Source organism: Pseudonaja textilis, chromosome 1 (assembly GCF_049901715.1).
Source record: "Pseudonaja textilis isolate UNSWEBS1 chromosome 1, rPseTex1.2, whole genome shotgun sequence".
NCBI lineage: Eukaryota > Metazoa > Chordata > Lepidosauria > Squamata > Elapidae > Pseudonaja > Pseudonaja textilis.
Genome location: NC_141990.1, coordinates 10,566,071 through 10,590,507, shown reverse-complemented (window position 1 = coordinate 10,590,507; position 24,437 = coordinate 10,566,071). Strand labels below are relative to the sequence as shown.

The 24,437-nt window shown below is 39.7% G+C and overlaps 1 protein-coding gene across 2 annotated transcripts in view; it reads left to right on the top strand.

The window, feature by feature from the left end:
• NF1 (neurofibromin 1) overlaps positions 1 to 24,437 on the top strand; it is a 207,901-nt gene that overhangs the window by 12,869 nt on the left and 170,595 nt on the right. For both annotated transcript variants that reach the window (XM_026710278.2, XM_026710277.2), the window contains exons 2-10: positions 812 to 955; positions 3,636 to 3,719; positions 12,320 to 12,510; positions 16,861 to 16,967; positions 17,272 to 17,339; positions 19,875 to 19,950; positions 20,698 to 20,855; positions 23,406 to 23,579; positions 24,288 to 24,410. In XM_026710278.2, the coding sequence (XP_026566063.1) occupies positions 812 to 955; positions 3,636 to 3,719; positions 12,320 to 12,510; positions 16,861 to 16,967; positions 17,272 to 17,339; positions 19,875 to 19,950; positions 20,698 to 20,855; positions 23,406 to 23,579; positions 24,288 to 24,410 (1,125 nt within the window). The remainder of the gene's footprint in view (positions 1 to 811; positions 956 to 3,635; positions 3,720 to 12,319; positions 12,511 to 16,860; positions 16,968 to 17,271; positions 17,340 to 19,874; positions 19,951 to 20,697; positions 20,856 to 23,405; positions 23,580 to 24,287; positions 24,411 to 24,437) is intronic.

Here is a 24,437-nt window from a genome sequence, read left to right as displayed (position 1 = left end):
CCTATTTTTGAGTGGGAGTAAAATATCGGATATATTTAAATCAAGGTTCTTCATTTTTTAAAAGAAATAGTCATTGGTTACTAAAGTAAAACTTGGAGTGGCTGTGGCCCCCTGCCCCTATGTTAGATAATAATTTAGCTCTTGTCTGGCTGTCACAAGGGGGTCAAATATTCATTAAAATTGCCTTTACTCTTAAGAGAAACAGTATTGCAGTCCTTGGTGTGACTCCAAAGATGGAGGGAGACCTGGGACTTGTTTGCTCAGAGCTGTAATAATTTAAATAAAAGTTAAACTATGTTAATTAAATAAAATGTCCTTAAAGTTGAGATTGATTTTTGGTGCAATGTGGACATATTGGTTTTGTTTCTGGCCAGTTTGGAAGTGGTTGCTGCTGCCTTCTTCTGACATGTTTTGATGTTTACAAAATTTTAAGAAAATGAAAATGGTGGTGACAATCAGAAAATGCTGATTGTTGACCTATCATGCATTTATTTTATTGAATGACTGATTTGATTTGACTTGCTTTTTTATCCTGCCCTTATTACTTCGTAAGTAACTCAGGGCAATGAACTTACATAATACTCCTTCCTTTTCCTATTTTTCCCACGAAAAACCCAGTGAAATGGGTTGGTCCAAAGTTGCCCATCCGGCTTTCATGCCTAAGGTAGGACTAGAACTCGCAGTCTCCTGGTTACTAGGACATCACCGTAGCCATTAGGCCAAACTTGCTCTCTAATTCTTGCATAATAAACTGTACTATACTGTAAATTTTCTTCTGTATAACAGCTTTCCAAACTTCCCTTTATTGCAGCTTCCGATCAAAACCAGCCAGCAGAATACTCACACCAAAGTCAGCACGGAACATAACAAGGAATGTCTCATCAACATTTCCAAGTATAAGTTCTCTCTGGTTATTAGTGGCCTCACAAATATCTTAAAAAATGTTAACAACATGGTAAGTGATATTTTCTCATTGACTTAATCTTCTTTTGATGTGGAGCAAGAGAAATATTTTTTTAAGTCTACGTAGATAGATAAATATATATATTGGCTTGTTTTATTTTTATGAGAATTGGATGCCTATTATAATTAGAAGCTCTGAGAAAATACAATACATCCATTTCCTATCTGTAGAGTTATATGACAAAGATTCCCCCCACTGATGAAGACTGGCTAAATACAGATCAATTCTATCCTTGGTAAAACCAGGATAAATAACATTGTTCATGTCTATATAATGGAACTTTATATAAAGCAAAAAAGCAAAAAAAATCATAAAGTGTAATTTTATATAAAACTTTGGATATCTGAAGTGTATGTGACATAGAATAAGATGGCTGCAGTTTGTGATTAAAACCAGTGGAAATGCTTATTTGATTGATTATTATTAATTATTTAAACATTTTATTAGATTATAGAATAAGATACAAAAATACAAAAGCAAATAGAAAATACAGTGGGGGGAGGAGAAAGAGAAATGGGAAGGAAAAAAGAAGAAACCTCAACTTTTTACTTTTCCATAATAATATAAACTAGTCATTTAAAAATCAGTATAATCAGTAAAACCCCAAATCAAAGTTTCATTCCCCCCCCCTCTCAAGCACAAAGTCCAGAAGTGGTCTTCATGTACCAACAAAAGTACTTATATTCTTTTCTTTGATCAAAACAGTCAATTTAGGCATTTCTGCCAACTCTATCAACTTCTGAAGCCATGGTGGAAAAATGATTAAATATTTGATTCTGTAGCTAGTGTTTCTTTTGGGAAAAGAACTGCTTGTGTATTGATGTATGTCTTATTTTTTCCTTCTGTCTCTGTCCTTTCCTGAGGAAAAACTGAAATTAGGGTCTTCTTGCTGGGAATAGTAGGTCTCTCTAGACCAGGGTTCTCCAACCTTTTGGACCTCAGGGACCACCAAATTCATAATTTTAAATCCTGCGGACCACTAATATGATTTTTTTAAAAAAATAAATGCATTTGTAAAATAATGATCAGAGAACTTCCATTTTATTAATATGAAATGCACCTAATTAATATAACATTATAAATGCTTATTTATAACAAAATCATGAATGCTTATTTAATCAACAAAATCTTTAAAGGTTGTTTAATTGTCACAAAATTATTAAAGTTAGTGTAATTATTACAAAACGGTCAATCTGAATGAAGGAAAATGATGGGAAGACTGACGGTGGCTTGCTGATGTTGGTGGGAAAGTTGGTCCCATATTCCAGAGCTGTAGTAGTCACAAGACTGGCCCTTTGGTCGTCCCGGAGCAGCTCCTCCACCTGGGTGCACCAGCCTGCCATAAAGGAGCTGCTCCGGGATGACCAAAGGGCCAGTCCTGTGACTACTACAGCTCTGGAATATGGGACCGGCCTGTGGTGGGGCTGAAAATCCCCGCCATAGGGGGATGGCACGTGGAATGTACAACTTTGCAGGTGGTGCAACATACAAAAAGGAGTGCAGCCCTCGCTGGCCGCAACGAGGTAATGGTGCTGTTGCGGCGGTGGTAGGGTAGGCGGTGCAAACACCGCAAAGCGGTGGCTGGAAGGTGCAGGAGAAAAGCGCTACTCACATTTGTGTGGAATTCTGCATTCACTGTGGTATACTTGCAGCAGCTGGTGGCGACAAGGGAGCCCCCGTCTCCTACCTCTTGGACCTCGGTAAAAAGCGTCCGTAGTGCAGAGAGAAGCAGCCAGAGCCACTCTTGTCTCTCAAGGAGTGTTCGCTGAAGCGGCGTGGGAAACTTCGACTGGGCTCCTTGAGAGGCGAGAGTGACTCCGGCTGCTTCTCTGTGCTTGTTATGCTTCCCGGACCCTGGAAAGAAGCAGCCGGAGTCACTCTCATCTCTCAAGCCCGACCAAAGTTTCCCACACCACTCCAGCGAGCGCTTCTTGAGAAACAGTTTGCGGATAGCTTGGCCACCTGTTAGTGGAGAGAAGCAGTAGGAGTCAACCCTAGCTATGCTGTCCATTGTGGATGCTAAATCAGCCCCCTACATGGCCATTTCTCTGCGGACCACCAACATTTTCTCACAGAGCACCAGCACACTTTGGCGTTTAATGTTAGGAGAATAATAGCACCATGTTTTGAAAGTTATATAAGGATTTAGTATGTGTGAGCTTATCAGAGGATTGGGATGTGACAGGACAGAAGAGAAACCACAATAAACTCTCGAAAAGAATATTTAACAGCTACAGGCCCATCGGTATTGTAATTTCTGTAATCTCTCATCTCATAGTAAGTTTCTAACACCCCCTCATTAGGTAACTTCCTGAATAACCAGAAGAATTTTATGTAAAACTCTGGCAGACAAAGACGCTAAAACAACACAAAGTTGTCATTGAATTTATTTTTGCAGTCTGCAGAAATGGTACTTTGGAATTGATTACCGATTATTGTGTAGAGGATAGATTGTTCTTACTTTATTTTGCTCTATATTTTATCTTACTGTTTTTATTTTGTTACGTTTGGAGGATCTGTGAAGTGTAATAAAGTTGCTCATTCAAAAGCTATAGAGGGTATCAGGGAGGTTATGTTCTTTTGGAAGTAGCATGCCGATCGGGTGGGTGACAGTATAAGTCAGCTTTGTTACCAAAAACTAAACTAATATTTTGATTTTTTTTTCTTATAGAGAATATTTAGTGAAGCTGCTGAAAAGAACTTGTATCTTTCTCAGTTGATTATTTTGGATACACTGGAAAAGTGTCTTGCTGGGGTGAGTAGCCTGTAATTTTCTTAACAAGATGTTGACATCAACACCAGTTAGTTTATGCGTGTAATGTTTTTTTATTGTTTTAATACAGCATTGGTCAACTAGGTGCCCTCCAGATATGTTTGGCTGCAACTTCTAAAGTGCATTCTGTAAATGCTGAGAATTGTAATTGAATTGTGGGAATTCTGAGAATTGTAGCAGAACAAATCTGGAGGTTACTTTTAGTAAACTTGCAGTCTTGTTTTGTTGCCTTCCTGAAGTTGAAGTACAAAGTTGCTTGTAAAAAGTGAGGATTTTAAAATATGGAACAAAAATCTGTTAAATAAATAAACAAATATGATATATACCTCAGCTTAGTTGTGAAGCATTGTGCATTTATTTTCAATGTCTGTATGGCTCAGCTCTGCGTGGGTTTTCTTTTGCCCTTTAAATGGAATAGTTTTTTCATTTCGTTTTGTTTTTTGTAAATTGGAAATTTACACTTCAAGCCTCTGATATGGCCCAGATGGATAAAAAAAAATACATTTGACTATTATAAGAGAAACTTCAAACTGACGGTGCTCCCAGATAATATTATCAAAGTTTAAAAAACATGATAGGCACTGTATATGGGTAGTCCTTGAATTGCAACCATTGGTTTAGCAACTGTTCTAAGTTACAATGGCACTGAAAAAAGTGGCTTATAATGGTCCTCACACATATAACTGTTGCAACATTTCCACAGTCACATCACAATTCAGGGCTCATGGCAACAGGCATGTATTTATGATGGTTGCTGTGTCATGTGATTGCAATCTTTGACCTCCTTTCTGACAAAGTCAGTGGGGGAAGCTGGATTTGCTTAATGAGCTCATGATTCACTTAACAACCGGATGATTCAGTTCTTTGTGGCAAAAAGGTCATAAAATCGGGCACGACTTCTTAACAACTACCTTAACAACTAGCAGTGGATATTCCAGACCCAATACTGATCGTAAATTGAGGGTCATGTTTACCGTAATATATCAGGAGCACTCCAGTTTAGTGACTGCAAAATAAGTTTAGTGTTCTCCTTTGACTTTCTGGTTTTATTTTGGGTTGATTCAGTTCGGCATTGTACTCATGAAACATCTGTCCCATTGTTAAAGATGACTTTTGCAGGTGCTTCTTAGTTTATATTTCTTTGTTTTGTTAAACTTCCAGAGGGAATGTCATCTTGTACTTTCTGGGGGAAAAAAATCCAATTTTTATTTGGTTCTGTTCTCAGAGATAGTCAGCTCTCACTCCCCTTGCCCCCACGCTTGTTTCTTTGGGAATGTCACTCATTAGTTAGTGTCTTGTATGAAGCAGAATTGTAAAGCTAAACCTGGGCTTTGTGAAATTGAAGAATATATGTTTATTCCTGAAGGTTTCCTCAATGCAGTTCCAAGTTTAATGTAATCAGATCTTCCATAAGCTGCCTGTGATTCTCCACAAATGGTTTTGAAAGATTGAGTTCCAAGCCACAGCAGGAAGAAGACTTGGGTTATTTGACGCTTGTATAAACAACATTCTATATTACCTCTTTCTGATCTCATTGTATATGTTGGACACAACTTTCTATCATTCCCTTGTGAAGTGAATTCTAGCCCAACACATTTGGAGCAGTCATGTTTGGGAAAATGTCTTCCCAGTGGCTTGTGAATACTCAGATAAGATACCATAGGAAAAACAAGATGAGGCACTGAAGAGGACAGATGCAGAGAGGTTGAGCCTATCAATAATGATCTTTCTTTAGTATTTAGTATTTTAGTATTTATTTGATTTGTCAATCGCTTACAAGAGACAGGTATAAGAATAAATATAGTTTTGAATACATGAGATAGATACTTATAAGAATTGCTTTGCTGCCAAAAATCGAGAATCCAAACCCAAGCCTCATCTACCCACCTTACAGTAACTTCACCATAAACAACTAGTAGGGAGGGATATGTGGGTTGGCATGGCTGCATGTCAAAACATCTAGGAGTAGGTTGGTCCAGTTGAGAATATTTGCACATTGACTAAACTGGCTGTAAGAATCGGGTGACCTGTGTAGGCTCTGTTCTGATGGTCTATTGCTGGAGTGTTCAACCATGGCAACTTGAAGACTTGTGGACTTCAACTCCCAGAATTCCCCAGCCAGAATACTGGGAATTGAAGTTTACAAGTCTTAAAGTTGCCAAGGTTGGAAACTCCTGGTCTCTTCCTGTGTGTAGGCTCTGATTTCATTTTTCTTTGTGAAGTCTGCTCTTTCTTCAACATCAGGTGATTGCTAAGCTGCACTTTATCCTGATGGTTGCTTCCAATCCTATGAGGCCAACTATTTTGACACTAAGGAGACCCTGGAAGAATTCATTGTTTCCCACAGATATAAAAAAGAAACCCTTCATTTGGCTTATTGAAAGGCCATTAGCTGAACATTTAGGTATAGAATTTTACATTGAATCCTAGATAGATTTTCATTGGCAAGGAAGAGCCAAGAGGTCAGCCAATATTGTTGGATTTCTCCTGAATGACAACTACTTAGAAGAACAAAACCCACTGTTGTGTTAATTATAAAAAATCAAGAAAAGAAAAAAAAAGTAATTGAAACTGCTGATGCAATATTATTTAAACTGAAAGGATGATTATAGTCCAATCCTCATGGAATTTGTTGAGTATATAAAAATAGTCCTCAAATTCCAACCATTTGTTTAGTGACTGTTTGGAGTTACAATGGCACTGAAAAAGTGACTTATGACCGTTGCAGCATCCCCATGGTCATGTGATGGTCACATGATCAAAATTCAGATGGTTGGCAACTGGCATGTATTTAAGATGGCTACTGTGTCCCCAGAGGCTTTTGTTATACGAAAAGCTTAACAAACTTATCTAAATTAATTTATTACATATCTGTGCTATACTTACATTAATGTCTACACTTATGCATGATTCCTAAGACATCTTAACAATTCCATACTTCTTTATTGCCCAAGCTCATGACCAAGTCTTGAGCCATTGTTTAGTCATCTTCAAGTTAGTTGGCCTCTCTTGCTATCAGAGGATATTCTGACCTGCTGCTGAAGCATTGGTTTTGTATGGTCCCTCAGTCTGTCACTTTTTTTGGAAGTGGTGGTTGAAGGAAGATGCTTTACCAGCAGCTGGGCATCCTGCAGACTGCAAGAGTCCTCACTTTCCCTTTCTCTATTCCCTTTCGCATCCCCTTCCCCTTCCTTCCCTTTCTTCCCTTCCCCATCCCTTTTTTCCCCTTTTGTTTTCCCTTCCCCTTCCTTCCATTCTCATTCCCCTTCCTCCCTTTTTGCTTTCCCTTTCTTCCCTTTCCTCCTTTCTTCCCTTCCCTTTCTCCTTTTTTGCTTCCCCTTCCTTCTCTTTCCCTTTTACTTTCCTTTCAACTTCCTTCCTCTCCCCATTTCCTTCCCCTTCTTTTGCTTTCCCTTTCCCTTCCTTTCCCCTTCCTTCCTTTTTGTTTTCCCTTCGCCTTCCCCCTTTATTTATTTATTTATTTATTTATTTATTTATTTATTTATTTATTTTGATTCGTCAATCGCTTACAAGATAACAAGTATAAGTATAAACACAATTATGAATACATGAAATGGATACATATAAGAAAAATAAAAAGAAACAATAGGACAGGGATGGTAGGCACATTGGTGCGCTTATGCACGCCCCCTACAGACCTTTTAGGAAAGGGGTGAGGTCAATAGAGAGTCTAAAGTTAAAGTTTTTGGGGTTTGGGGAAGAAACCACAGAGTCAGGTAGAGTATTCTAGACATTGACCACTCTGTTGCTGAAGTCATATTTCCTGCAATCAAGTTTGGTGTGATTACCCTTGAGTTTGTATCTGTTGTATGCTCTTGTGTTGTTATGGTTGAAGCTGAAGTATTCATTGACAGGTTAGTCATTGCCATGTATAATTTTATGTTATGTCTCCTCTTGGAAATTCAAACGAACAAACACAAAGCAGCCGTTTCACAATCAAATCAAACTGAAGGAAAATAACAAGATAACGGCTGACAGAAACTGTTAGGACTCCCCTTCAAAATTCAAACAAACAGATCTCTTTGCAGTAACATCCTCATTCAAAATAGTCATTTTGTTTCTGGCAAAAGGCACCAGCTCAGCTGTGTCCTTTTATACCCATTAAGGCAACGTGCTAATTAACTGGCTTGCCCTTCAGATTAACGTTTCCTGGTTCTGACGTCAATCCACGATCCTTCCAATCACAACAATTTTATATACCATACTTAGATCAGACCGAAGACGGCGTAATTCAAGGTTTTCTAGGTCTAGAATTTCAAGTCTGGTGGCATAATTTATTCTGCAAAGAGTAGAGTACAGGAGTGGAGAACTCTCCTTGTGAAACATTTCTGGACTTTCTCAACTGTGCTAATATCAGATACGTAATATGGGTTCCAGACTGATGAGTTGTATTCGAGTATTGGTCTAGCACACGTTTTGTATGCTCTAGTTAGTAGTGTGATATTACCAGAGAAAAAGCTACGTAGGATTAGGTTAACAACTCTTCATGCCTTTTTGGCTATGTCGTTACAGTGGGCTCTGGCACTTAGATCATTAGAGATGAGTATTCCAAGGTCCTTTACAGAGCTTGGATCATCAACAAGGTCTTGACTATTCAGCTTGTATTTTATTTTCTGTTTTTTTTTTGCCAATATGTAAGATAGAGCATTTATTTGTTGAGATTTGAAGTTGCCATTTGATTGACCATTGTGATACAGAGTCGAGGTCTTTTTGGAGGGTAGTAGTATTGTCTGTGGTGTTGAACAGTTTTACATCATCAGCGAAGAGAATGCAGTTGCTCTTAATATGATCACAGAGGTCATTTATGTAGAGTATGAAGAGAGTTGGTCCTAGAACACTGCCTTGGGGGACACCATTGTTGATAGGTACAGAATTTGATAGGACACTCCCAATTTTGACCATTTGTTGTCTGTTTGACAGGAATTCTTCTATCCAGTTATGCAGGTGTCCAGAGATACCATAAGATTTTAGTTTTAGGAGTAGTTTGTCGTGTACCACTGACTCAAAGGCTTTACAGAAGTCTATGTAGATTGTGTCTATTGTTTTGCCCTGATCGAGTTCTTCCCTTACCCTTCTCCTTTCCCATCCTTCCCTTTTCTCATTCCCTTTCCTCCTCTCCTCTTTCTCTCTCTCTCACTCTCCGACACAGCATTTACTTTTATAACTGGAAACCAGCTATGGTTTACTGCTCTTTGACTGTCCTTGAACACACACACACACACACACACACACACACACACACACACACACGGGAAGAAAGAAATGGAAGCTCCTGCTGGCCATTGCCAGCTTTTCCTTCCACACTACTTAATGATTCACCCAAATACAATATGATGCTGCAAAAGCCCAAGTCTGAGTACTTTGTTTTGTGTTTGGAACTCTACAAATCTTTTCAGAAACCTCAACTCTTCTCTCAAAACGATGATGCTAACTGTATTGCCAATAATTTTGTCTCATTTCAGCTTGGACTGGAATAAGACTTTTTTCCCCCTTTTCTGGTGAGTTTTACTTCTGCTGATAATTCTCTTGACTTGGTTGCTATTTAAATTGGGAGGGGGAGGAGGCTGGCACAGAAAGGGTGTTACCAGTAATTGTAAATAGTGTTGTGAAACTAAATTGCACCTTTCTCTGAAGAACAGAGCAACCTAGCATGCCCTTTCTAGTTCTTTAATTGCATTACACTTTTCCACCAGGCTTCAGCCCGGCTCCACCCGGCGTGCTGCAAAGGGCTTGAATTAATTATTTACAGTAGAATTTCCAAAGGGGGAAAAAATAAAACCACAGTAAAAGAACCAAGTGCAAGTAGAATTGATGTGAAGCATTAAATTTCCATAAAAAGGAAGCACTTTGAAAATCTGGGCACGCAGAAGCTTAGTCTTCTGCCCAGACTTGGCATTGACTGAGCATCCCTGGGAAGAGTGTTCTGCTGGGAAGGGGTTACCACTGAAAAGCCTTTTGTTTGCTTTAGTTACCATTAATCCGCTCTCTGGCCCTGTAGGGTAGCACCCCAAGGAGCCTTCTGACGCTTTTTTCAGTGCTGTTGTAACTTTGAACGGTCACTAAATGAATGGTTGTAAGTCAAGGACTACCTAATGTTCAACATTGCCTTATTTTAGCCTGCAAATTCAAGATGAATAAACTTAAAATATAAAGATGGTGACCGGAGCGATATGGTTCCATCGGCATTGAGCTGACTACAGGTAGTTCTTGACTTACAACCATAATTGAGCTTGATAATTAAGGTCTTAAATTTGTGATGGCCATGATCACACCCAATTTTACAGTCTTTTTCTACAGGATTTAAGTTTGCAATGGGGCATTCCCCACCCACCCACCCACCCAAGAAAATGAATATAAACACCAGTTTCAAGGGGTGGGATGCTAATTGTGGTTGTGTGACCACAGTTGCCTTTAAGGGGAGGTTGGTTGCCATGTGCTCAAAATGCAGTCATGTAACCAGCTTTAGGTAGATGTTGTAACTTTGGAACTGGGTTGTAAGTACTTTTTTGGGAAACCGGTCGTGACTTCAGGTAGTTGCTAAGCAATCGGTCATAAGTTGAGGACTATCTGTATTCTCTTGCTTGTTAGTGTCTCTGTCAGTCTTGTTCCTTCCCTCAAGAAGCAGAAATGCTTCCAGGCAGACAGACAGATGTTCTAAAATTTTAGACAAATGTTCTAACTATTTTAATTTTGCAACCTGTGGATTTCAACTCCCAGAATTCCTGAGCTAGCATGGCTGGCTCAGGAATGCTGAGCTTTGAAGTCCACATGTTGTTAAGTAGCCATAGTTTTCCTACTCCTTCTCTAAATTCTATGCTTCATTTTGCTGTTATCCTTTATGATCAATCTTTTTTTTTCTCAAAGAGACTGCAAAGCTAATTGATAGAAAGGCACTGCATAATTTAGGGATACAACCAATATCTGAAGGGAATTGAGACATCTGTTTTTAAGTTCATAGTCTTAAGGATTCCCACAAAGGTATACAACATTATTAATCCTAAATATGTACTGCATTAACACAAGTCACTATTGCTTTCACGTAAAATGCAATGCTCCTCAGATTAACTATGTTTTGACTTAGCACAGTGGTCTTATTCACATAGCATACTAAGGAAGTGAATGAGTGTCTTCTAAAACATTGAATTACAAGCTGGCTGATTCCATTTTAGCTCAGTCTGACTTGCTGTAGAAGAATAGTCCTTATGCAGAAAAAGAGTTTCCTCTACAGTGGAATGCTATGTTAAAAGGATCACAATGTCTTGTTTTGCTTTGCTTAGCCGTCTTAAAAATGTCTGAAGAGACGGCATCAATCCCTGCAGCAAATTAGCCTGAGGGTGGCCAAAGTACTGTATTTTTCCACAATTAACTAACATATTTCCCAATATTTCAGACATAGGGTGGCCTTGTTCATATATCATGCTTAATTGGTGCCTGCCGGATGTGGCCAGCACATTGTGTGAATAAAGAAACAAGGTCAGTGGAGCCAGTCAACTAATCCTAATTTAGATTTAGCTTCAGATAGCTCCTGCTGTGTTTGCAATTAACCCAAAGGTGCTGTTCAAAAGGCAGCTGGCTTTTCTTGGTTTTTTTTTTTTCCCTTGAAAATGTTTTGCTTCACATCCAAGAAGCCTTGTGAAATGCTTTCAAGGGAAAAAAAAAACTCAGTTGCCTTTTAAACATCATCTTTGAGACAGTCATGATCTGGATGGTTGAAAATCTCCATAGACGTGTGTTATTAAAATATTTTTCCCAATCAGTGATTCCTCTGGATTGAAACAGTGTACAATCTCTGCCCTTATAAGTAAGCAAATGAATTAGCTGTGTCAATGAAACAGCTGACTGGGGATTTAAATGACCTCTTTTCTTCTTCCTAGAGTCCCCTCTAGGAACTCTCTCTAGCTTTTCATTCCCTTATATCCTCCATGAGAATCCTCCAGACTCTTTTGTGGGGTATGGAACGGCTGTTAACGGATAAACCCAGTGGTGGTATTCGACCAGTTCTGCCTGGTTCTGGAGAGCCGGTAGCGGCGATGAGCAGTGGAGACCGAACCGGTTCTCTTCGCTGCTCTGTGTTTGGCCCACCTGCCTGCCCGGGCTCCCATACTCACTTTTATGGCCAGAATTCAAAGCGCAAAATAGCGCTGTGCGGCAGCTGGTGCAGCAACCAGCATTGTGCAGGCTTGCAGGAGGCAAGTTAGAACGCCTCTGCACCTACGCAAAGTGCATGTTTGGCGTGTGCATGCACGCAAAGTGTGCATGCGCGCAAAGAGCAGCCACCAAGCCGCGCCCACTGAACTGGTGGCAACTTTATTTGAATACCACCACTGGCTAAACCACATGGTTAACAAAGACATTCCCAACTGGGTCCTAGAAGCACACATAGTTAGGTAAATAACCAGGAGAGTGGAGGTTTTTATCAGCTGTGCTTTTGAACATTTCTGTAGTTTCCTTACAGAAAAATACTTGGATGCCTAACGAGTAAAGGACACTTCCTTGGTCTCTGGAATATCAGAGCCATGGAAATGCCTCATGGCAATTCCATCTCAACATTTGTCTTCCAGCAACCCAAAGACACCATGCGGCTGGATGAGACAATGTTGGTCAAGCAACTGTTGCCAGAGATCTGCCATTTTATCCACACCTACCGTGAAGGGAATCAACATGCTACAGAGTTACGCAATTCTGCCTCTGGGGTTCTCTTTTCTCTCAGCTGCAACAATTTTAATGCGGTGTTCAGCCGTATCTCTACCAGGTGAGTGCTTGAGGAGGTCTTACTTCCGGGTCATTCTTTAAAATGTCATTGAAGTTGTGCTGGCACCCTCTGAATGTGGGATACTTTACTGTAAGATAAAGACATTGTTGAATGAAATATTGCTACCCAAGATAGCCTGTCTCCTGTGCCCTTGTAATCTATTTATAGTATACTGTTTGCTTGGATTTCAATTATCAGTGAAGGTTTACATTAATTTTGTCATTTGAAAGAGCGCACATGAAGATGGGTAGAAAGATGTGCAGCAATGAAAATAATAGATCTCACTAACATAATTTGATTTCTGACACAGAGGCCATTGATACTTCGATCCCAGTTCCGTCCCATGCTGTCTGTCCTTGAAAAAGACCGACAGCCTTTGGGCTTTGTATGGCCCATTTCAAGATTGCACCATTAAGATCTGATGGTCAACAGCCAAGTTTTGGTGTGATTTCTTTTCTCCTTCTAAAATAAAAGTGGAAAGATTGCTGAGAGACAAACTCCTCTATACTTAAAGTCTCCTTCAAACTCATCCATAGGGGTACATTGATTTGCTTAACAATTGCTGTAAAAAAAGTCAAAATAGGGTCTGGTCATATCGATACCTAGACTAATGACTGTCATGGTTTATGATGGAAATCCCAGGCTCCATTATGATACACAAGTCAAGAACTTCCTGTATTTGAGAGCCATATTTAAATTAGAAGATTGTGGCGGACAAGCCTCCTGATCTGAGGAAGACTGCTTTCTTGTATCTTTTTTGACTAGCAATAGCGTTGAGCTGGAGATTCCATTTAAACTATTATAAATCTAGAAAACGGGCAAAGGTCTGTTTTTAACTGAAAATAATGTGGCAAATTGCTACCCTCTTAAAATGTATATTTAATTCATTGAATAAACTACTGTTGAGAATAGTTCTACGCTTACGTTCTTCCTAAAGAAATTAAAGTGGTTGGTGATCACAAGGCAATCCTTTATTTGAAAGTATGCCTATCTGCCTAGGAAAGCAAAAAAAAAAAAAAAGGAAAAATTGACTGGGCATCCTAGGTTATAGATATGATCGTGAGAAGCATTCTCACTAGTATTTTCTCTAAAATATAAGCTTTCAAGACCAGATGCATTCAAAACATGCCACTTGTCGGAAAGCTTCTTCCACATTTTGTATCTACACAATTGGCCATGTTGACTGAAAATTCTGGGAAATGTAGCCTCCAGTGCACCGAAAAGGCATGGGATTAGGCCAAGTTTTTGAGTGGAAATATGTTCTGGATAGGAAAAGCTTCGGGCCCTAGTCATCACAGTGACAGATCTATGATTAAAGGCTGTGTCAGTTAAACTTTGAAAACCTTTTGTAACATCTGTTCCAAAGAGTTGTTTCACACATCCAGCTTTGAAAGCAAGTGGACTTTTTCTTTTCTACTAAATGTCTTAATGACAGCTTGTGTCTAGGATAGATGACGTCTCATTCAAAATAACAGAGGGAAGAGACCTTGGAGGTCTACTAGTATCTAGTCCAACTCTCTCCTCAGGCAGAAAACCCTATACCATTTCAGACAAATGGTTGTTCAATCTCTTCTTAAAACCTCCAGTGAGGAGGGAACCCACAACTTCTGGGGGCAAGCTGCTCCCCTGATTAATTGTTCTAACCGTCAGGAAATTTTTTCGTAGTTCTAGGTTGCTTCTCTCCTAGATTAGTTCCCATCCATTCCTTCTTGTCCTGCCTTCAGGGGCTTTGGGGAATAAGTTGATCCCCTCTTCTTTGTGGCAGCCCCTTAGATATTGGAACATTGCCATCATGTCACCCGATATTCATAGGAGGGGGCCATGAGACAGGAGACAACAATAATGCTGCTTGAACCATTTCATTCGGCATCCTCTTTCCTCATCTTAGCTGTATTGGTTGGGAAGATGGGCAGGGGCTGATTTCAATTGATGCTTTTAATTTGTGATCTCAGTTGCAGAGGCGTTAAAGAGGTGGCCATTTGTCTCCCATCTGCAAGTGTAATATTGCTGCTGCTTCTCTGGAGAGCCCTGCTTTTGCTTTAAGATCTACAGAGGGGTTTCCATCACATTCCCATGACAGGCTGGAGTAATTCAATATTTTTGTGCCTGGATGACATGAACAACTCCCTTAGTCTTTCTGTTTTCAGATATGCATCTCTATAGATTTGAAACTTAGGCAACCAGGGTTGTTCCCCCACCCTCAAACTTTCATTGAATACCTGATTCAGTTATTTGCAGCTCCCTGGCCAGAGCACGGGTCATTTAGAAAATAAGAAGATAGACATGTAAATTTAATTATGCAAATAATTGAATTGGGGTCAGGGCATGAATGGTTGGAAGTTTTGTTTTTTGGCAGGCTTCATTCTGGAGCTGTGAATGATATCAAGGAACTGCACTCATGGAAAATTCATTAGTGACTTTATTGCATATAAATTAATAGCATATACGTAACGCTGTAGGGGATACAAACACTGAGGGGATGCTCAGCGTTTAAAGATGCTGATGCCTTTACAGCCCAAGTTCCAGACCCGAGTGCTGCATGATGTTAATATGGTCCAGCTCTTGCCAACCTAGCATGTAATGCAAGTAGATAAAAAGGTACCACTTTGGTGGGAAGGAAATAGCGCTCTGTGCACCTTCGTATATAGCAGTGTTGGCGAACCTTTTCGGCACTGAGTGCCGAAATGGGAGTGTGTGTGTGAGGGAGCACTGGAAACCGGAAGAGCAGCTTCCCGGTGCTCATGTGTGCTCGGGGAAGCCGAGCTTCCTGTTTCTGGCACACACGTGCACACCAGCCACCTGGTCTTCCAGTTTCTGGCACGCATGCACGCGCAAAGACCAGATGCACGCCAAAACCCAGAAGCTCAGCTTCCCGAGATGCTCTTAGAGTTTCCCGCGCTCCCATACATGTGAAGACTAGCTGGCTGGCGTGCTTGCAGGCACCGGAGCCTGGAAGAGCAACAGATGATGGCTGGCATGCCCAGAGAGATGGCTCTGTGTGCCACTTCCAGCACGTGTGCCATAGGTTCGCCATTATGGTAGTCATGCTGGTCACAAGACCACAGAAAGTTCTTTGGAAACGCTGGCTCCCTTGGCTAAGAAGCGGAGATGAACGCCACCTTCTAGACTCAGACACAACTGGGCAGGAGAAACCTTTACCTTTATCTTAACACTGTATTGCTGTTGGCCTTACTGGGTTAACCGGATAGGAATCATTACCCGATGAGCTCATTCTTTTTTATTGTAAGGCTATATTAACAGAAACTTGCTAGTCTGAAAGTACAATTCTCTTGCCTTTTCCTTTACATCCTGAGAAGTTAGGGAGGGTCACTTTTGAGCTTTTAGATGCACCCACTATGCAGCTGTGGGCTAAGCTCCCTTTTAGCTGACCATTCCTTTGGCATCATCCCTTTATCCTTTCTCCCAAGGTCTTTCCTGCATGCCATTACAATTTCTGTTAATTGATTATATACTTTTCCTCTTCATATTTATAGAGCAAAGGTTTGATTCAGATACTTCATTATACGGTGAAGTAGTGGCTCTATGCCATAGGCCAAAGTGTTGGTCTAGTTGCCCTTGGATGTCAAAAAGTAGAAGTAATTTATATAGTATTTTCTATATAGTACATAGTCTGTGCAGGGGAAGAGCATAGCGTACATGGAGTAGTGGACACAGTAAAATTTCTCACTACACTTTATAAAATTGGTGGGATTAAAATAACTTTATGGAAACGTTACCAGTTTTTAATCAAGAAATGGTTTTCTGGTAGAGCGGCTTAGAGTCAAATCAATAGGCAATTCCATTCAAGTAGGAGTGTGTGATCAGCAGCTTTATAGAATAAGGAAATACACTCAGTCCCCAAGTTAAGAAAGTCTGACTTAAGGACAACCCCTAAATACAACTGAACTGCCAATTACCAAAAATGGTGGATGGCATTCTTTTTTCTCAAGGCGATGAACTTTCAGGAACTGCTGAAGCTGCATGTTTTTAATATACAGCCTATTTTCAGTGGTTCCTGAAAGCATTGGGGGGATTCTGTGGTTTGTTGGCTCGCAGAAGGACAACCCCAATTGCCAATTTTAATAACATGCAGTTCATTTGTAAGTACACATTCTGACTTGCATACAAATTCAAGTTAAAGACAGAGTTACGGGGGACTGCCTGTACTGAATCATTTCAAATCCTGAGTCCCTAACTCTGTTGCATCATCTGTACATTTTCAACATAATTCTAGAGGTTGAAGAGTTATCTTCCTTTGCATTCGTGGATTCAAAATCACTTAATATCTCTCTCTCCACTTTACCACCCAAGCTTTCTCCTCTATTTTAAGAAGGGTGTTTATTTTTGCAGATTGCAGGAATTGACAGTGTGCTCTGAAGACAATGCTGATGTCCATGATATTGAGTTATTGCAATACATCAGCGTGGACTGTATTAAATTAAAGCGGATACTACAAGGTACGCAACGAAGCTCTTGATAGTTTAAAGTTTAAAGCTGTGGATCTGATTATATGTTTTGAAAAGATATTGTTGAAATTGGAAGCCCACATGTATAAAAGCAAACGGCTATTTTTGTTTTTTTTGTTTATCACGGTCTAAGCTTTCCTCAGTTAATACTTTCCACATAGGCTGGGCTGTAAATTATTTCATCCCCTCCACACCTAACATTGCTATGTGCAGATGATGGGGACTATATTCCAAGGATACCAGATAAGTGAAGTCTGATTTACAATATGAACTCCCCATTTTCTGATTTTTACAGAGACCGTCTTTAAGTTCAAAACTCTCAAGAAAGCAGCACAACTGGCAGTTATCAATAGTCTTGAAAAGGTATGTCATTTCCCTTGCTTGTATCTTTTTCAGGTTGTCTTTGAGCAGAGAAGTAGAGTTTCCCAACAGTGCAATTAGAGAAGCCTATGGATGTGTTTACATGTTTCTGTCATCTTCCAATGCATGCCCAGTTTTGTTTTATGCCCAGAAATGGAAGCCAAATTGAGTGAATATATAGTAAGAAAAAAAAATTTCCAAGGATTAAAGGAGTCTCTGAATCCAGTATTCTGTCCTAGAGAAGAATGGAAAAATAATAGCATCCTTCTGCTTGACCAAATGGTATTAAATGATAAACTGCAATCATCATCATCATCATCATCAGTAGAGCTCTCTTGACTAGTTGCTGTGGACTGTCTGCTCTGCAGAAAACTAGTCTAAATTTTATTGGGAGCCATGCTCACTTCTTTTAAGAGCATATTTCACTGTTGACTTTTGTCAGTCTTTGTCAGTTTTATGTCATTCACATTTGTGAGCACTGTGCATCTCTGGGATTTGTAGAGTTGAAGTTAACTCCTTTATTTTGTCTGGCCTGAATCCATCTTTGACCCTTCATGAGATCGCCTCAAGTTTTAGTATCTCACAGACAATCTTAGTGGGACTCAAGAGAGTTGTTGACAACAGTTGTTGAGGAATTATCCTCAGCTGCATTTTTTTTTTTTTGCTTTTTAAAATTATATTTTGATCGTTGTGTTCATTTTCGTTGGTGATGTTTTAAAAATTATATTCACTGCCTAGAGTCACCTTGGCAAGGTGGGGTTGCTGAACAAGTGAATTAAAAAAGTTACAGGTAGTCCCTGACTTAAAACAATTTGTTTAGTAATCCTTCAAAGTTATAACGGCACTGAAAAAAGTGACTTATGATTATTTTTCACATTTACAACTTTGGCAGCATCCCCATAATCATGCAAATCAACATTTGGATTCTTGGGAGCCGTAACTACACTGTTGCGGTGATCCCCTTTTGCCACCTTCTGACTTAACAGCTGTGTTACTAACTTAACATCTGCAGTGATTCACTTAACAACTGTGGCAAGAAAGGTCATATACCGGAGCAAAACTCACTTAAGTGTCTTCCTTAGCAAGGGAAATACTGGGCTCAATTGTGGTCGTAAGTCGAGGACTACCTGTACTTGAAGAAGAATTTGATTGGGCAGAAGAATAATCTTTACCATTTTCTCAGAAACATGTTTGGGTCAGGTGCTTTTTTTCCCCCCAAGACAGCACCTACCTTGTAACCTTTTCTCCCTGTCTTTATTTGGCCAAAGTGCCTCCTGAACTGAAATGGAGTCTGTAGTCTCACTAAGTGTGGAAGCGCCGCCCCCTCCCCTTGTTCCAATTTTGAATCTGTAGCCTGAAGGGGACCCACATTTCATTTAAGGGAAGGAGAGCAGAAGTAAGAGTTCAGTTGGACTGGAGCAGAAAACTGATATTTTGGCTGGTCTGGGCCTAGTCTGACTTTTGTAGACTTGCTGTGGCTGATTTCCAGCATTTGTTCACTGGAGTAGTTAAGCGTCTATGGAGATTCTCAGTCATCCAGGTCATGTTTGTCTCAAAGGGGCTTTTTCAGGGGGCAATTGAACTTCCTTGTTTTTCTTTTGGTGGTGATCCAGTCAGAGCTGAAGAAGCTTCTTGGAGGAGAAGTGAAACATCTTCAAAGGAAAAAAAAAGAAAGTCCAGTTGCCTCCTGAAAAAGCACCTTTGGGACACTGGAGTAGTTGCCTGAATTAAGTGGGTCCCAGTGGACACGTCTTTGCAGCTTTCTTGGCAGTATTTTCAAAAGTGGTTTGCCATTGCCTTTTTTCCAAGAGCTGAAAGGGAGTGACGGGCCCAAAGTCATTCAGCTGGCCTCAGTACCTAAAATACAGCCTCCCTGTTCCTAGTCTAGCAATATAAATACTAGATAAGCTGTTTCTCCATCCTTTATTAAGTTAAGGGAAGATGAAGAAATAATTGACTGTTAAGAAAGAATTGATTGACTCACTTACACTATGCTGGTGTTTCTCAGCATTGGCGACTAGAAGATGTGTGGACTTCAACTCCCAGAATTCCCCAGCCAGTCATGCTGGCTGAGGAATTCTGGGAATTGGAGTCTTCAAATAGCCAAGGTTGAAAAACACTACAATATGCTGTTTGTGTTTTACCAAACGAAGTGTTTTGCATTTTTAATTTATTTCTTTTGAGATATATGTATTTACTATTGGAATTTTATGTAGGTTGGTTTTAAGTGTCTCTTAGTTTGCCATACTAATTGAACATACATGAGTCCTAAGAAAGTTATTTGAATACCTTTTAGTTTAAGCAAAAAGCCAGAATTATGAGGTTAGATGATGTTCTTTTCTGTCATACACATCATAATGGTAACTTAGTAGTACATTTAGTTACATTCTGAGTTGATTTGTGCATTACAGAGAAAGAGCGGAACATTTTATGTGTTTGCTTTTCTGTATTTGCTTTCTCATGTGAAATCAAGAAATGTAGCTCCTATACAAAATGTATTCTTTGTTTTAATTGTGCTTTCTGACAAATATTGTCTAGGCATTTTGGAACTGGGTGGAAAACTATCCAGATGAATTCACTAAGCTATACCAGACACCACAGACAGATCTATCAGGTAAGGGTTTATTTTATTGCCAAATAAATTTTCTTGTTACATCCAAGAGAGTCTCCCTGCATGGCTAGGCTCATATAATTACAAATCAACCATTTTAATCTTCTAAAGTGACTTGTTTTGAACATGGTCTCTGGATGTGAGTCCCAAATTGAAAGCAACCCTGAAGATTCGCCTCTCACCAAGACTTCATCCCTCACCTCATTACCTTGATGAATTTGTGGCTCTGTAGTTGCCAGGACTCCAGTTCCTCTTAATCTCAGCCAAAATGTTAATAGTCATGCCATTTTGGTTTAACCGTTTGTGATTACCCAGCATCTTTGTGGAAAAAAAAAAGACATTTAAGCTTGTGGTCACTAAGGCAGAAATGGTCTTCTGTGTTAACATCTGGCCTGCAGATCTCAAACTGGTTCTATGTAATGTTTTTTTTTAGAGAAAATGTTTGTACTTCTCAAGATGGTCTTCATCCTGTACTTGGGGAAAAAAGGCAGGCTGAATGTTTAGGTTGTGTTGTGTTTTCTTCTTGAAGGTCGTAATTATTTAGGCCTGCCTTCCCTTCCTCCCTCCCTCCTTCCTGCCTTTTTGCCTTTTATTCTGTCTTTCCTCCCTCCCTCCCTCGTCCAAGAGTCATATCATTGGAGTACTGTTAATTATTGATATTGTGTTAAACCTGGGAGGGATTTTAGCATTTATCCTCCTCCTGTAAGTGGAACTCAGCATGTTTTATATCTTCTCATTTCTTTGATTCAGATTGTGCAGAGAAGCTGTTTGATCTGGTAGATGGATTTGCTGAAAGCACGAAACGCAAAGCAGCTGTTTGGCCCTTGCAAATTATCCTCCTCGTCCTTTGTCCAGAAATCATCCAAGACATTGCGAAGGACGTAGTAGAGGAAAACAAAATGAACAAGGTAATGAAAGCCGAAATACCTTCCAATCAGGGGGTTTTATATGGAGAGTTGGTTTATTTTAAAACAAATGCAAAAGCGAGAAATATAAGTGCAGTCCTGTTGGAGCAAGCTACTGTAATCTTCTGCATGGGTCTGTTTCAAGAGGTCCCTTTGGGAAGCTTGTCTGTTTAATGAAGAGGGCAATCTCCCACTCTTCTCCAGCAGCTGGTATGTAAAGGATGCTGCCTGCATTGTGGTGGTAAATAGCCCATCAAGGACCAAACATAGGGATAGGATGATTGGTGAAAACTGTTGACTATTTGTAAAATGGATACTATAGAATAATCCTAAAATAAAGGTTGAAATTAAGCTTTATCTTTTTTGTGGAAGTCATTTTTATACTTCTGTTTTTTTCTACAGTTTTTGTTTTCTGCAGTACTGCCTATCTTTTTAGTCTTTCTATCTCTCAGACTATTTACAAAATACATAACCGAACATTGGGAAGCATTCTAATGGACTACTTGCCCTTTGACTGACTGACTTTCTTTCTTTCTTTCTTTCTTTCTTTCTTTCTTTCTTTCTTTCTTTCTTTCTTTCTTTCTTTCTTTCTTTCTTTCTTTCTTTCTTTCTCTCTCTCTCTCTCTCTCTCTCTCTCTTCTTTCTTTCTCTCTTTCTTCCTCTCTTTCTTCCTCTCTTTCTCTCTTCCTTTCCCCACCCATATCATATATATGACCCTGGGTGGCTTACAAACAGCAAACCAATATAGTAGTCTTAAAAACACAGAATAACATAAAAAGACATATAAAACTATAATAAAATACACCAAAAAGTCAAGGTAATTACATCCTCCAATAACAATACCACCACTGAGGTGGCTCAATTCCATTCCCATGTCCCGATGGCCCTTGGCAAAAACCATGTTTTCAGATCCTTGCAAAAGGCCAGCAGGGTTGGGGCCAATTTGATTTCCTGGTAAAATGGAAGGATCCTCCCAACATTCTTTTCCCCCCGTTTCTTTTGTGGTCCGCTTGTTAAGTTTTTTAAAAAATAGTTTTTCCTGTGAATCCTCTTTTGTGACCTTTATTTCTTTACAAGGTGTAGATATGAACATGTGTATTTTTTCATTCTTCAGCTTTCTACTCAATATATTGTTTTCCATCCCATTTCTGGTTTCTTCTCTGTTTAACCCCAGTAAGCAAATAATGGTTGGGGAAAAAAAGAGAATTTCGGCAACATTAAAAAACAACCAGATATGATTTTTAATTAAAGCCATATTCAAAACATCCAATTCATGAATGCATTTAGGTTGCCTTTGACTTACGTCTAGAACGGAGCCTGGAATTTCTGTTGGAAGTCATGAGGATTGTAAGTCGAGGAACCTACATGACTGGATACAATTTTATAAAAATTTTTGCAGTGCTCATTAAGCAAATGTCATGATCGTTGAGAAAACAGGATGATTGTTAAATGAATCCATGTATTCCTATGGATGTTTTTTATTGCAAGCTGGCCAAAAATGTCAGAAACTGGCAAAAAAGTCATAAGTTGTACTCATGTGTCCAAGGAACACTTTATGGCAATTGGCCATAAAAGTGAGCCGGTTGCCAAGCACCTAAAATGTGAGGCCGTGTGCAGCTGTGGGGACTCCAGGACCAGGTCATAAGTAGCTTTTGGGTTGGAGGTGGGGTCCATTGTAGCTTAGAATGGTCTAACTACCTGCACTATATGTTGGTGAGCAGTCCATTTTTTCAACATGCTAATTTTTTTTAAGCGCAGGATTATATTTCTATTAAGGGATTTCCAGCCCGCTTCCTTTTACTACTAAGTGATAAAGCAGTAGCAATAGCATTTAGACTTATGTATCGCTCTATAATGCTTCACAGCTCTCTCTAAGAAGTTTACAGAGTCAGCATATTGCCCCAACAATCTGGGTCCTCATTTTACCAACCTTGGAAGGATAGAAGGCTGAGTCAACCTTGAGCTGACCATAATCGAACTCCTGGCAGTGAGCAGTGAATTAGCCTGCATTCTAACCACTGCGCCACTACAGCTCTTGAGCAAACTAATCTAATCATCTAATGTGATATTAGGACATTAGCCTTTAATCCTCTGCCTCCAAATTTTGATTTTTCTACTGGAGTATAACAATGCAAAAGTGGTTTTGCATTCCAAAAGTGGTTTGGACTCAGAATATTGTAGGACCTTAACCTTAACAAACATCTTTTGCATCAGTGCTGTAGAATATGACAAGACTGAACCTGAGGGAGGGGTCAAATGCGGCATCAGTCTTGGGTCCCTTAGCACCCACAAGAGATCTAAGTTCAGCCCACCTTGAAATCCATTGACTCTTAGCTACCACCAATTTGCTTTGGTTGTTAGTAGTTCAGATTCTTGTAGAGAGCTTAAGCTTGCAATAAACTTTTATACTCATTTGAACTGGCTGGACTCCTGATTTCCCATGCTTGACAAGTAAATGGTGATCTTCTTCAGGCAGAACAGTGTCTGTCATGAAATTTGAATTTAGATACAATTTTAACTTATTTTCTAATTCTTATGTTTTGGACACTACAGAAACAATTCTTGGACAACCTCAGGAAGGCTCTGGCGGGCCACAGTGGAAGTAGGCAGCTAACCGATAGTGCAGCCATCGCTTGTGTAAAATTGTGCAAAGCATCAACATACATCAGCTGGGAAGACAATTCAGTTATTTTTCTTCTAGTGCAGTCCATGGTAGTAGATCTCAAGGTAAAATAGTAAAAGGAACTCAAACAATATACACTGCTTTGTATGTGTGAGATTTTGAACTCTGAACCTTTAATTATTCTTTGAGGGCAGCCTGTCAGATCTTGGCTTCGTATTGTGTCTAAGTTGATTAATGGTAGTTAACAGCCATTGCTTCACCTTATGAGAGTCCTGCCTTTTCTGTTGAAAAAAATCTTCACTCTTAATGGTTCAAGAAAAGGCTGGATGGGGAAGTAAATCTCAAGAGTTTTAGAACCATTGCATGGATTGTTCTACGGTTGCCTATCTCTGCATCTGGGATGATATGCTGGGCTTATGACTGTCCATGAGATAATTGTCTATGGTGATTCTCAGTCATCCGGGTCATGGTTATCCCTAAAGTGCTTTTTCAGAAGGCAACTGTTTTTCCTTGAAGACATTTCACTTCTGATCCAAAAAGCTTCAGTCTGAAGAAGCTTCTTGAATGAGAAGTGAAAAATGTTCAAGAAAAAACAAAGTCCAGTTGACCTTTGAAAAAGCACCTTTAGGACGTCCATGAGATACATGGATATCTGGCTTAAACTAGTATGGTGGCAATATTATTTTTCCTACTTTCGCCTACAAGGGATTTATCACAATCTTTGCTCAGCCACCTTTTGTTGGTTCCCCATCTCTTTCAACATGGCCTAGGAGTGATTGTATTAACAAGGACCTATGTTTGTTGTCTTAAAGAACCTGCTCTTCAACCCAAACAAGCCTTTCTCCAGAGGCAACCAGAATGCAGACATAGACCTCATGATCGACTGCTTAGTGTCCTGCTTCCGAATCAACCCCCACAATAACCAACACTTCAAGGTAAGGATGTGGCTCCTTGGGTCTCCG